This window comes from Coturnix japonica, chromosome 7 (assembly GCF_054131305.1).
Source record: "Coturnix japonica strain WE chromosome 7, WE-NBRP24, whole genome shotgun sequence".
Taxonomy (NCBI): Eukaryota; Metazoa; Chordata; class Aves; order Galliformes; family Phasianidae; genus Coturnix; species Coturnix japonica.
The window spans coordinates 5,991,473-6,005,358 of record NC_140669.1 but is presented as its reverse complement, the minus strand read 5'-3'; the positions used below and the strand labels follow the sequence as shown (position 1 = coordinate 6,005,358).

General features: G+C 36.6%; 1 protein-coding gene across 4 annotated transcripts in view; it reads left to right on the top strand.

The window, feature by feature from the left end:
* MGAT5 (alpha-1,6-mannosylglycoprotein 6-beta-N-acetylglucosaminyltransferase) overlaps positions 1-13,886 on the top strand; it is a 108,876-nt gene that overhangs the window by 68,937 nt on the left and 26,053 nt on the right. For all 4 annotated transcript variants that reach the window (XM_015868886.3, XM_085552196.1, XM_085552198.1 and 1 more), the window contains 2 exons: positions 4,556-4,689; positions 7,968-8,101. In XM_015868886.3, the coding sequence (XP_015724372.1) occupies positions 4,556-4,689; positions 7,968-8,101 (268 nt within the window). The remainder of the gene's footprint in view (positions 1-4,555; positions 4,690-7,967; positions 8,102-13,886) is intronic.

Genomic DNA, 13,886 nt, shown 5'->3' with positions numbered 1-13,886 from the left:
TAATTATAAATAAATACCTTAGTAGCATATGAGTTTTTTAGATGGCTTTGAAGACGATAATTAAATCAATTGTTCTTCTGCAGCACTGAGTATCAGAGGATTGAATAGTAGGTCATCTAGTTTATAATGCTGCTGAAAAACAAATCACCTATATTTATCCTTCTTGAGTGATTTTTTTTTGCCAGCCATTCAAGCCATTCTGCAGCCATTCTTTCATACAGCTATACTTAAGTGTCTTTCTTTATCCCATTGCTTCATGTTTCTGCTTATTCCCCCATATTAGGAAGAACTTCTTTACAGAAAGGGTAGTTAGCTACTGGAATAGGCTCCCCAGGGAGGTGGTTGAATCGCCTTCCCTGGTTGTGTTTAAGAGCTGTTTGGATATGATTTAGTGTAGGGTTTTTAAAGTTAGGGTACTGATTAGGCTGTGGTTGGACTTGATGATCTTCAAGATCTTTTCCAACCTGGGTAATTCTATGATTCTATGATAGTTCTGGAGAATAAATTATTTCCTCTCTTTCTCTACTTGCCTCTAGAATATTACTATATTGCACTTCCTTCAGTTGGCTTTTAAAAAATAAATTATCCATGTGTTTGGGTCGCTCCTTTGTAATTCAGATTTTCATATGTTTAAGATGTCTGTAGTGACTTGGTGTTATTCTCCAAGGTCAGTGTACAAGACAGGGTCTAGAATCTAGCGGAGACTACTAGAATTGATCAGAGCAGGTGAATTTAATTCAGTTTCAAGCAAGCTATCTCCTTTTTAAGAATTCTCTTGCAAACTTTTTCTTTCAGCATTGTATGTCACCTCATAAAGTTTGTAATAATAATATTTTTCAAGTTAAGGGGACAAGTCTGGTATAAAAGACCATATTTACATGCTCGTGTTAAGTTCACTCCTGTAAAGTAAACATTACCATAGATGTAGCTGCCTTAAAGTCCTTGTTCTTTACATTCTTTGCTTCTTCACTTATTAGTATATAATGACAGCAGAAATTATTCCCTTATGAGGCAGAATTTCTTTCAAGGTGTCACAGTTTTTCAGGAGTCATGTGCTGGTCAGCTCAGTCTGTTTTGTGCAGATCAGACTCAACTATAAATAAATGCATGTTTGTTATTCACTTCAGGTAGGAATTAATTTCTGCCTTCTGTCCTTCCATAAAAGTACTGTGTATAATCTTTGTGAGAGATTGAGCCCTGAAGAAGGTTTTGGCAATCTGAAGTTAGATTCCTAGAGCTACTAGCTCAAAAGAATGACCTGCTCTGAGAGATGTTTCTGAGCAACTGAAATAGTGCTTTGTGCTTTTGAGGCCTGTAGCACCAACAACTCTCGGTAGTATGTGTTTTATCTGTGGTATAATGGTGCTGTAATTAGCATGAATATATCAAGAGATCTCATTTTCTGAGTGCATGTTATGTTTAAGCAGAGGGGTGCCTAGACATGCTGTGCTTTTTTGTTTTCAAGTCTGGATATTTAAATGCTGTTTATGTGCAAGGAAGTAACATAAAAATTAGTATTTTATTACGGTTTGAGGAGGGTAGCTCAACGCTTATCACCTGCTTCCTCCATTACAGCACAGATGAGTCTGGTATTTTTTTCATTTTGCTGCAGCCTCTCTAGCTGTGACTCACTCCATATGCCCAAAATTGAACTGCCTTTATTCTTGAAATGAATTAACATGACAAGTACCCTGAAAAATGAGCAACATTCCTGCTGTTTACATGTTTTCTAGAATACATCTGGTTGAAGAGGAATATTTCTTGACTAAGTTTTTGCATTCTGAAATAATTTACTGAGTGGCCTGAAAGTTAATACGCCAACAGCAATCTCTGTGAATGCAGCCATGAGCTGCTCTCAATCTGTACTGGTTGGCCATGAGCCTGTATACTCTGGAGCCCATGTATCATGATGGCACTTTGCTGTACCTGGGCTCAGTGCACCTACAGAGCTTCCATACCTGAACTGATTGGGTTGTGACCAGATTGCTCCCAGGAAAATATCTGCTGTCTGTCTGCAGCCACTGGCATATGCATGACCTTCACTTAATATTTTATATTGGCAGAAGCATTGGTTGCTGACAGCGATGGGTACTGCTGGAATGGTGCTGCTCATATAGACAAAGAAGCAGGACAAAGATTCCGCAAGTCAAAACAGTAAAAATATAACCTCAGATGTGAGAAGAATGTGCATGAATGTGTATAAATACTTCCACTGGGGCAGCTTAGTTAAGATTGTGTGTATGTCCAATGCTTACAGAAAAATGCTAAGCTTAAATAGGGTGACAGTTCTGGTTCTTTATTTATTTATTTATTTGTTTGTTTGTTTGTTTGTTTGTTTGTTTATTTATTTATTTATTTATTTTGTTACTTTAATTTTAACTCCAAAATGTGTTTACATCAGTGTCAGAAGAAAGAAGATGTTAATGTCAATATTTCTGTTTGCTACCCACTGATCCCCTGTTTGGAACTTCTCTATGGTTTGTAGAAGTCTTTGTAGATGGGAAAAGTGCTTTCTGGCACAGTCACTGTAAAATACTCTGTGGTGTTACACCAGTGTGTCACAAAACAATGCTCTATTCTCTGATAGTGATGTACCCCTTCCTTTCCAGTTTTTAGGTGAGAGAGAAATGTCGTACTTCATTTTAAATACTGCCTAGCTTCATTAGGTTGCAAATACACTATAAAATACACCAGGTCTCAGTATTTCCGGCATTACCTTTGTGAAATCTAAAAAGTGGTTCAGCTTAGTATTTTTAAAGAGGAGATATGTGGCAGTTTGTTTTTTAATCTGCTGTGAGTCAACCAATCATGCCACTGAGAAGTTTAATCAGTCTGACATCAATTGTTTCTGCTGTGATCTTTGTCTTGTCTTTCTGATTCCCTTCATACCCTAACACTGTAAATACTGATTTTGTTTTCTCTGCTTCCTTGTTGACCTTATTATCCATTGCACTGAAGTTCTCATACTACTACTTCGGAATTCTTCTTTGTGTTGAGCGTAGTTATACCTTATCACTATGTATTAGTGCTTGTAAATCTTACATCTGAATACAGGAAGAAGGTAGGAAACAAAGCACTTTGAGTTGATTGCTTGCAGTGCCTTGCTCCTTACATGTATGGCTAGACAAACTCCAATCGTGTTGCAGTTTTTCAGTAGCTCTCTCTCCCTTTGTCCTTGCTGTGCACTCGTGTACCTGTCCATTTGCTGTGTGTTTGGTAAGAATTCTGTTTCAAGGCTTGCCAAGAAATAAGAGGCCTTTTATTACTCTGTGAGTCATCAGTGCAGCAGTTTTTTTTGGTCGTGCTGGAGTATTTTGTATAATGCAGAGATAATTGCTACTGTTGTAAAATATTTTCATTGAGAACAGTTGACATAAAACACTGCAAGGAAACTGATCTGTCAGCTTTGTTGTTTGGTGAATTGTTGTATATTTTGACTTTCTTTTTGCTTGAAAGATCTCTGTGAAGATTTAAAAACAAAGTAAATTGGCTCCATTTGTACTCTTGTATGCATCAGTGTCTTTCCATATGGCAGTGTATAAGTTGCTGTTATGTTGGGGGGCTTTTCTTCATATTAAGATTTTTTTTTTCTGCCTTTGAAGTCCTGTGGACTTTTTTCTTTCTTTCTTTCTTTCTTTCTTTCTTTCTTTCTTTCTTTCTTTCTTTCTTTCTTTCTTTCTTTCTTTCTTTCTTTCTTTCTTTCTTTCTTTCTTTCTTTCTTTCTTTCTTTCTTTCTTTCTTTCTTTCTTTCTTTCTTTCTTTCTTTCTTTCTTTCTTTCTTTCTTTCTTTCTTTCTTATAAAGCAACTTGTAATTGGATTAATTTTTGCTCAAGGAATTAATAGGAATGTCAGTAAAGAACTGAGTATAAATCTCTCATCTAGACTTCTAGTGATCTGATGCTGAGATTTCTTTCAGTTGTAGACCAGTTGTTGAAGACTTCTGTATTACTTCTTCAGAAGTCTCAGTCAGGTCATTTGTTTATAAAACTTTATGTCAGACTGCAAGTCTTCCGCAAATTAGGCTGTCTTCAGTGTTTCCCTGGTAGGTTTAATTGACCCAGAAGTCAGAATCTGGAGACTAAAATACAGTTGTCTAAAGACAAAGTACAAGTCTAACCTTGGCACATAGCCCTTAGCACTGGTTTTGTACTTGTCCATTAGAGCATTAGAAAATAGATGAAGAATCCTCTCTTCTTCTGCCTAAATTCTACTTCAGAGCCTCAGGATTGTAAGTGACCACAGTTGCATTCCCATAAGCTCTACTTAGATGTTCAAGTGTGACTTCATTTTGTTAGAACAAAAAAACCCAAAACAAGCTCCAGGGTTGTTCTTTGAATGTCTGAGTTATCCTTGAACTTGCTGATTCTAATGTCTTTGTGAACGTACCAGAAATGTTTGAACCTGAAATGTACATTCAGTTTATATATAATTCACAGTTGCAAATACAAACAAAACGCCTCTTAGTTATAATTATCCGTGTATATGCACACATGTTTATATATATATTTATATATGTATATGCACATGTACTTACAGAAAATCTTTTTGTCATAGGTGTATGCTAAGAGTTCTGGATTCCTTTGGAACTGAACCAGAATTTAATCATGCCCATTACGCTCAGTCTAAAGGCCACAAAACACCATGGGGGAAGTGGAACCTTAATCCCCAGCAGTTCTATACAATGTTCCGTAAGTATTCCTGGCTTTGTGAAGAATTTGGAGCTTAATAACGGAGTGCTGTCAATGAGGTGGATGTTTGAATTATTTAAGACAATTCTGTGGTTTAATATATTGCAGGTAAAAAGTCAGAATAGTAAGTTTAAATTTTCTACCATACTTTCACACATGGGAAAAATATAGATCAATATGAATAAGAATAGGGAACTTTCTTCTCAGGGTACCTGTGGAAAGTGGTGGCTGGCTTTTCATCCAAGCTTCAGTGAATTATTTTTGCACTGTTATAAGCTGTACTGTTGATGCAGTTGTATGGAGAAAATGGCAGAAATGCGACAACTGAGCTGCACAATTCCTTATGAATTCTTTATAAATTTTATCAGTCTAAATGATTACCTGACCTACTCTAGCATGAGACTTGATTTAATGGTACTCAGTTCATGAGTCAAAAGATCATTCTTTTGGATGCTATAGCAGCAATTTAAGTTTGTTGTCTCTGAAAGGGGCAAAAGGATTCACCATTACCAGCTAGCTTGAGGGTATGTGAGGCTTAGGAAAGAGGAAAGCATGTGCTGTTACGTGCTGGAGCTTCTCAGCCCAGGATTAAAAAGGAGCCCTGGGTAGTGATCAGCCTGACTTCCAAAGTTTGGTGATGGTCCCTGAGGCTACAGCCAGGGCACGTACTGTTCTTTCTAATTAGATGACTTAGGCACATCTTTTAGACTTTTCTGCTCTTCATAGCAGAAGCGTGCACGCTGCTGTCTAGCTGACATGCTTTTGAATTCAGTTGTCTTGTTAAATTCTTTGAAGAGGCGTTCCAACTAACAAAAGGCGTGGTGGGGAAATGTGGCTTGGGAGTGGCTGAGAGTGGATGGGCTTTAATGAGCAGAACTTGTTCCATATCCACACAGTTTGCTAATATTTTTTGGTTTATATCATACATGGAAAAAGAGCCAAGAGCTCAAACGTGCAGCATTTGAGTAGTTTGACTATTAGGAAATCTGACTGTGAGATCCTGCTTAAGAGAGCACCAAGGGTGATGGTGCAGTTGAGGAAAGAATTTGTGTGAATACTTGTGGTACAGCTGTGTGCTCTTCCTCAGACCCACTCCAAGAGGTGTAGAAGTACATCTCCCCAGGAAAGATCTCTGTTATGTAAGGCAACAAAGACTACTGTTATATTCTATTCTTTGCAACAGATCACTTCATAATCAGTTTTTCAGTGAAGTGTGACTGTATTGAAATTTCAGTAAGTAAGCGTTTCTGGGTTTTAATACTAGAAAAAACTGCTATTTTTTCTTTGCATAAAAACTGGCAAAGAGATTGCAAGCAAATGAGTGATTACAGTATTATAGATTGGTCAAGGATTTAGCTTTTATTTTCTTGGTACCAGGTGCCGAAGAGTCAACGTATTTTGCCATATTTAAGTTTATTTTTGTATTTTGTTCTGTCATGCAGAGATTGCACTTTCAGTCATAACCCAATAAAGATGCTGCTAACATATCATGCATCAGTAAAGATTTTATGCTGGATCAGAATTCTGGATGTCTTCCCAAAATTCCCAGACTCTATTATGTTTTGAGAATTCTGATTATAAGGGCAGAAAATTATTACTGAGCAACAAGCAAGCTGTGTTCAAACCTGTGGTATATTACCATGCTTGGCTGTTCACTGAGCTTTCCAGAAGGGTGAAGGTGCTTTTTTTTCCCCATTCTTATTTTTTTTCTTTCAATTCTGTTATGCAAAGTAACACCATTAATACTTTTAAAACTGCATGATCTTGCTTAAATATCCGAGTGCTTCCTGTCAACGATATTTAAGTCACTGAATTCCACCAGTTTTAAGTGCTAACTTCAACAAAGGTTTTTCTTTTGAATGCGTTCTGCCTTTCTTTTCCTTCAAATGCAGTCTCTTATCCAAAAACATGAAAGGACAGAAAAAAATTCTTTTTCAGGCATTTTTGCCAGGTGTCATTTACTTTGCTAAATGCTAAAAAGTCCTTGGGCTTAAGTAAGTGCCTAGCTGTTGCTGAGGCATTTTCGGTAGAAAATGAGTTGTCATTTGAAGGACTAAATATAACAACAGAGGGAATTGTACACTGTGTATAGTTTCTCTGTTCTGTTATGTTACCCCATTGGCTGATTTTCAGCAATCAAAAAGTAAAACTTTATAATGGCACTAGAAATTTTTTTGTGGAACTTGGACTGTGAGTTTAACATTGCATATGTCACATGTGCCTGGGGGCTGTCTTCTTTTTTAGACTGTTCAAAATGTGCTTACAAGTTGTAGGTTGTTAGATTGAATTAATAGAAAAAGGTGAGACTTATAGAGATCCTAGGTATTATTGCAGTTATACTTCTATGCAGGTGGGTAAGGCTCTGCCACTTTTTAAATCCATGCAGAAAACCAACATATTGCAGTAGTTTTTGTACAGTAGTGTTGAATTCTTACCAGATGATTTGAATTTTGTAGTCCATCTCTGCAACTGAACACCTTTTTAACAAACCAACAATCAAAAGCATCACCAGCACCACCACCACCCACAAACAAAAACAAAAACAACCCATCAACTTAGCTGTTATGAACCTACAATTCTTTACCTTCATAGGATGAGAACAGTGCCCAGGACTGCTGGGGGTCATTGCTGAAAAAAGACCAAAGAAAGCTAAAAGTCATATAGAAAATTAAGAGTAAATCGTGTATCCTTTACAACTGACACAACAGTTTTGATAATTCAATATTTTATATTTGAGTGAATTAAGCAGTGAAATTTGTATTCTCATTTGCTTGGTGTGACTTTGTAGGCTAATATTTAGTATAGGATGAGTGTTGGCTCTTTCAATATAGGAGGTGAGCCCAAGTAATTTATTAAAATTTATCATGCTGAGCAACATACTGCTTTGTTAACAAGCTTAAATCCAGTGTTCCTTCAAATCGCTGGTATTGCATCTTTGGGATTATCAGCCTGGATTCCTTCTGGTTCTTATATCTCTAACAATAAAATAAAGCTGAGCACGCAAAAGAAGTCAGTCTCATTGGCCTTGGTCCAGCTGCAGAATTTTTATTTCAGGAAATGAGCCAGAAAATAGCTGCTTTCTTCAGTAGATGTGTGCAGGACATAAAATTAATAAGAACAATTCGCAAAAGTAAGGTGATCAAATGTATCTCTCAGTGAGAATGTGAAATGCTTTGTTGAATACTATGTTCCTTATGCCTGTTTTCTTGACAACATGAATGCTTGTGTAACATTAACTAATACTTAAAGAGATTCTAAATATGCTCTATTTCTTACAGCTCATACTCCAGATAACAGCTTCCTTGGATTTGTGGTAGAGCAACATTTGAATTCCAGTGACATTAAACACATTAATGACATCAAGAGGCAGAATCAATCTCTCGTTTATGGCAAAGTAGATAATTTCTGGAAGGTGAGTTTTCCACAGTCATTTCCCTGAACAGATTTATTTTGATCAATATAATAAGACATAACTCTCAACTTAGAGGTATTCCTTTTCTATGAAACTGTTCTTTTTCTGAAAATAAGCATTTAAAGAATTGAACAGAGTCTTGCTGATGAAGAAACTTGTATATGTCTAGGTTAAGATAGATACACTGTTATTTATACATACTCTACTGATGAATTAATGATTTTTTTTAAATTGACTTAATATCACAATAATTTTGGAAGATACAGTAGCTGTTACAAGCAATGGGAAATTAAAGGCTCCAAGAGGCTTTGTAAGCCTTAATCATTGTCGTATACAAATGTCTCTTTCAATGATTTATTTTCATATATCAACAACCAGACATGTGCTGTATTTTGAACTGGAATGACTATTTCACTGAAGGCTCTAGAAGTGTAAAACCTCAGTTTATTTTTGTGTAAAACCAGATTTATGTTTCTTTAGTGTTTACTTTAGTGTTACTGCAACATCTCTCCCATTTGTAGAGGAGTACTGCAGAATAACAACATTGAGATCTGGTCATATTTTCTCCAAGTATCATATACTGGGCTGCTTAAAAAGAACTCATATTTTAAGTCTTGTCAATTGCAAATGGAACTGATGGGTACAGATTGTGCTGTACATAGGACCAAATGACAGAACAGAGAGGGCACACCTGTTTCTCACATTTTCCTTCCTTTTCTCTTGCTTGGCATGAGAATATCAGCCTTGTGCAGTTTTCTGACCCATAGAATTAACATTCAGTCTGATAACTGTTAGATAAAACAGAAACTTAAGATATAACGGAAGAATGTTGCCAGGATGTTTAGTAGAAAAAAGGTAAAGCTGAATGCTTCTTAGCTCTTGTGCTAAGAAAATTATGTATATTAGCTGCGCAATCAGTTGTAATCCTTCAGGTTTATATAAGGGTTTATTGCCGTAAACCATGTAATCTGTGTTTTAAAAGGAAATTTTACTTAGTATCATAGAAATACTATGACAGTTATTCTTTTTTATCTCATCCCCGTTTGCAGTCTGCTTTGCCTACAAAGCACTAGTGCAGAGCTGGATCCTTAAATTCAAAGTCTCTTGTGGCTGAAGCTCTTGTACTTTCAGTTTCTGGTCTCATTATCAGACTCTCAGATGCATGTAATAATTGTCTATGCTTCCTGACCTGATCTGCACTGTGTATCAACAACCTGTTGAGTACTAGTTGGATTTAAGGAATGAGATATTCAGCTAGTCACTAGTGATGGGTTTCTTTTCACTGACATATATGTCTTTCTCAGTGTATTCAGTCTTCATTAATTCAGAAGTATATATTAATAGATTATCTGCCCAGAGGGGAGACTTGTGATTGTCTAGTCTGAGATTCTATGTGACATACAGGATACTCATGAGCTGATTAAGGCAAGGACATGGCTTTTTGGAAAAGAACATCCTATAATAAGTTTCAAATAGCCACAAAATGGAAACCTTACTACATCTGATTAATTTCTTAATTGACTTCTCCTTTATGACTTTGATTTATTGTTGTTCTAGTACAAATTTGTAGACTGTAATTTCCAGTCTTAGTAGCAGTTGTTGGCTTTACTACTGGACTGATGGTATTGCTCCTATTTACTCATTATATAGGTTGTTGAGGTTAAAGAAACCCATAGTTGTTTTAAAAAGCCTATGTGTATGTACTGAGCCACTGAGAGCTCTGAGGTTTCTAAGCCTTAAGTGTTCTCACACATCTGTTTTCTCTGAACCTTTTCAAGGTTGATCACATTCCTCTAGAAATGTGAATGTTATCAAAGGGCATGTGGGGCATTTACTATCACGGAAAGAAAAAAGCAATATTTTATGCATTATTATACACATCCTCTTCACCATTAGGAACTCTTGTTCACATTAATTATAATTCAAGATCCTTGAGTCATTTTTTTAGAAATGCTACTTTCCAACTCATCTCTCCATTTCAATTAGTATTGCCTGCCTTGTTTCGCCAAATATGTAGGACATAATTTTTGGCCATATTAAACTTCTTTCTGGTAGGGTGCTACACCAAGCACATCATAACTGTAACTTGCAAATTGTAAATATAATCATGTTCACATTGGGACGTGAAGTGCAATCACTGAAGACAGGGTTTGAATTGGTGACAACATGGGATGTCTTATTTGCAGTGATAAAATCCAATTCTTGTCATCAATAGGCTTGAACTAATCTTGTATCTGTGTAATTTGCTTATTTCTCATTTCCTTCATTTTCCTTGTTCAGCACTCTTTTCATCTGCTGCCATGGTTGTACTGAACTAGATTAATCTATTTGTCTTGCTACTTGTCTTTATACTGAATTAAGCCAATTAACAAAAAGTGCAATCTCCACTGTGTGTCACTGTTGGTTCTAGTCAGTCATTAGAGAAGCACAGTGTGAAAGGCAGAGTGTTCTGATTCCCAGATTGAAAGGCTTTTTTTGGAATATTAGTAGCAAAATGCTTTCTTCATTTTAAACCAAATGGATTGAAAGTGAACCAGGGAGACCATATTGTCAGGTTTTTTTCTTTTTCCCTGGGAGTAAGACCAGAAATACTAACATGCCATCATATAGCCATGGTTGCGGCTCCTTCTTTGCATCCAGCTAAGCCTGTGGAAGAAAGATCCCAATTTAATTATCACTTCATCTTTGCTAGAAATCTTCCAATTCCCAGCTCTGCTGCATGACTAGAGGTGGTGAGTCTAGTTCAGACCATCTGCTTAAACAGATAAACTAACAATGTTATTGTAGCTAAAGAGAGTTGCAGATTGCTTGCAGGCAGTGTTCCATCTTGCCACATCATTCAATGGGGTTAAATTCTGATATGAAAATGGTAAGTGGTGGAAAGAGGAACATAGTGACCCCCTGTTCTATCAGCACTGATGGATACAGAGAAATGTATGAAAAATATACGAGCCTGTGGCTAGAGACCAATGGCTTTAGTACTGCTTTGCAGTGGGGAAATGTAGATATGCCTTTCTGGAGGTCAAGAAGGATGTGTGCTGCAGAGACTGTAAGAAATGTCTTCTTGTTTACTTCCTTCTGATAAATAAATCAGACATAAGTGGGTTGAAGATTACAAATAGGAGACTGTGAAGAGTTTCACTGCATTTCTCAAGATTTTCCTTGTAGACAAACTATCAGGGATAACACTTGCCCGGTTCTGATTGTTTGTAGACAGTGGTTAGAGCTTTTATCTGGGATTTCTAGCAGCACTAAGGAATGAAGAGAGAGAGACCTCCATCCAACTAAGTGATATAGAATAAAATCTGAGTAAAATACACAATGCTTTCCATTGTTAAAATTGGATTTAATTACAGAGCATTTCAATTAAAAGGGAATACTTGAAGCCCTTCACATCTCCTTAGTTGCTGTAGGCCTGGGTTTTTTTGTTATTCCTGCAGCTTCCTGTTCCAATACTTCTGCCCTCAATCATAGAAAGAAAAGAGATGAGATTCATTTTAAATTCTAGTTTTGCATAGTGACATGAGAGAAGTCTGAATTTGACTTGAATGAGAAAATCAGATTATCAGATTGTAGCTTAACAATTGTATAATGATTGCTGTAAAAAAGCAAAAAGTTGTGTTACAGTGCACTGAAGTTGCTTTAAAACCATTTTCATGTTGAAAGATGAATTTATGTGGTTTGTTGCTAATGCCCCTTGACAGGGTGTGCATTCTTAAGTGTCTACTGCCTGCATAGCAAGTTTTGAAGAATTGTAAGTGGGAGATGTTTACACTTTAGTTTTTATTGGGAAAGTACATAACCAATGCTGCTCGTACAAAGCTTTCCCCTTTATAGCTGCATGCGACGTGTGATTTCCCCACTGTATTTCGTGTTGGATGAAGTGGGAAGAATAAAATGGAGCAAAGTCAGAGAGGAAAAACTACACATCTAAGGAATGTTTTTATTTTGAGCAAAGATCAGTGTTTTGCTGCTGGCAGTATTGCATTTCATTTCCTTCTGATTCTTTTTCTGCTCTTCAGATTTAGCGACATGCTTTGGATGAACATTTCATTTTTGAAGTGAGAAGAAACATGGGGGAAAAAGGAAAAGGTCCTTCTCGCCTTTTCTCTCTAACCTGCTCAGTGCATTCAAAAACTTAGTGTTTTTTCTTGTCCTTCACATTTGCAGCAGCACTGTGAGCTTATCTATCAATTAAAACTTGCCTTTGCAGCTGCCAGAACGCAACAGGACTGTCCTTAATGCGGTTGAAATAAGCCAGGCACTTCAGTTCAGTGATCAGCTTCACTTTTTTTCAGATCTCTGCAGCTGCTATATGAACTAGTCGGGTGTTACAGTACCATTAAGCATCATCGTCTAGTAATATTTGGTTACACAAAACCAACACGACTTTTTCTTCCTGTGGTCTTACTTGCTAATTTCTTTTGTACCCCTGTACTTTTCTGCTTGACTGCTTATAGTGCACAAATACTTCATGTTGTTAATTCTGGACATTCCTATTCAAAGAGCAGGAAATTCTTTGTTAGGCATTAGTAAAGAAAAAGAATTTTTAAAGAGTTTTTATGGATTACAGGGAGGAAATGATCAGTGACATAGATAAATACTGGTCTTTACAGAGGTGCTTTTTTCATTCCTTGTGCAAATATACACACATACATATATATGTATATATGCAAACAGGTACTATCTGTGTACATGCCAGTATATTGTTTGTACAGGTATTTGAGGTGAGTGCCTTACAAGAAGTTCATAAACACACATTCAGGGAACACAGAAGTGTTGCAAGGTTATATAATACTTCCTTTGCATATTCTCTCTCCTTCCAGATTTTTTTCAGCCCAGGGAATTATCTGATTATTTGCCTACTGATAAAGCATCTCTTGGCCAGTTTTTGAGATCTCTTAAGACCTGCCTTCTAAGCACGGTCTAATCTTGATCCTATTCAAAAATGAAGATTTTTTTTCCATGCTTCTTAAGTATCTTACGCTTGCTTCAGGCTCAGTTATGCACTGTGAACACACCACTGGGTTTTGGCTGACCTTGGACTTGACATTTTAGCAAATAAGCTCTCTGGTGTTTGAACCTTGAGACTTAACAATATGCACTTAGGAAATACACAAAGAACTGTTCCAGTAATTCTTACTTTTCTGACTTACATTTCTCAACTTGTGTAAAAATAATTGTGTTCTGACTTGTTTAATTGTTTGAAGATGGAACTGGTTATATGCCTGTTTCACTGTTTGAACTTTCAACCCCTTCATCTGGTTCGGGTCTCTGAATAGAGATTTGTGTAATGTAATTAGCCTTCAGTTCTGTGCACTTGGTGGTTAGGTTTGTTCCTTGCTGAATTTCTGATGTTCTGTGAGGTTAAACAGGTGGTCTAAAATTGCAAAAATGTTTGAAATCTTTACACTGACAAAGTGTTTCACAAAGTGATATATGGATGACAGGAAAAAAGCAGAGGGTTTAGTTCTTCATGCAATATGTTTCTGCTAAGTACTTTTGTTGCATTTATACTTTTACATTTTGATCCACCAAATGTAAAGTTTCAGCCCTTCATGCTGCACCGTGCTGCCAACATTTTCTTATGGAAAGACTTAGCAGACTGTTATGATTGCTTTGATGAGAAAGGCCTTACAAAACCTTTGAGGGTAGGTGGAAATAACTGATGTACGGTAATGACAGTTCTTCACTCAGTGATAACAGATATGCTCTTCTTGAATGGGAAGTTTATTCTAGCTGTTAAAAACTTGTCTCACAAGTGGCTTGTATGACTGTTAGTTAC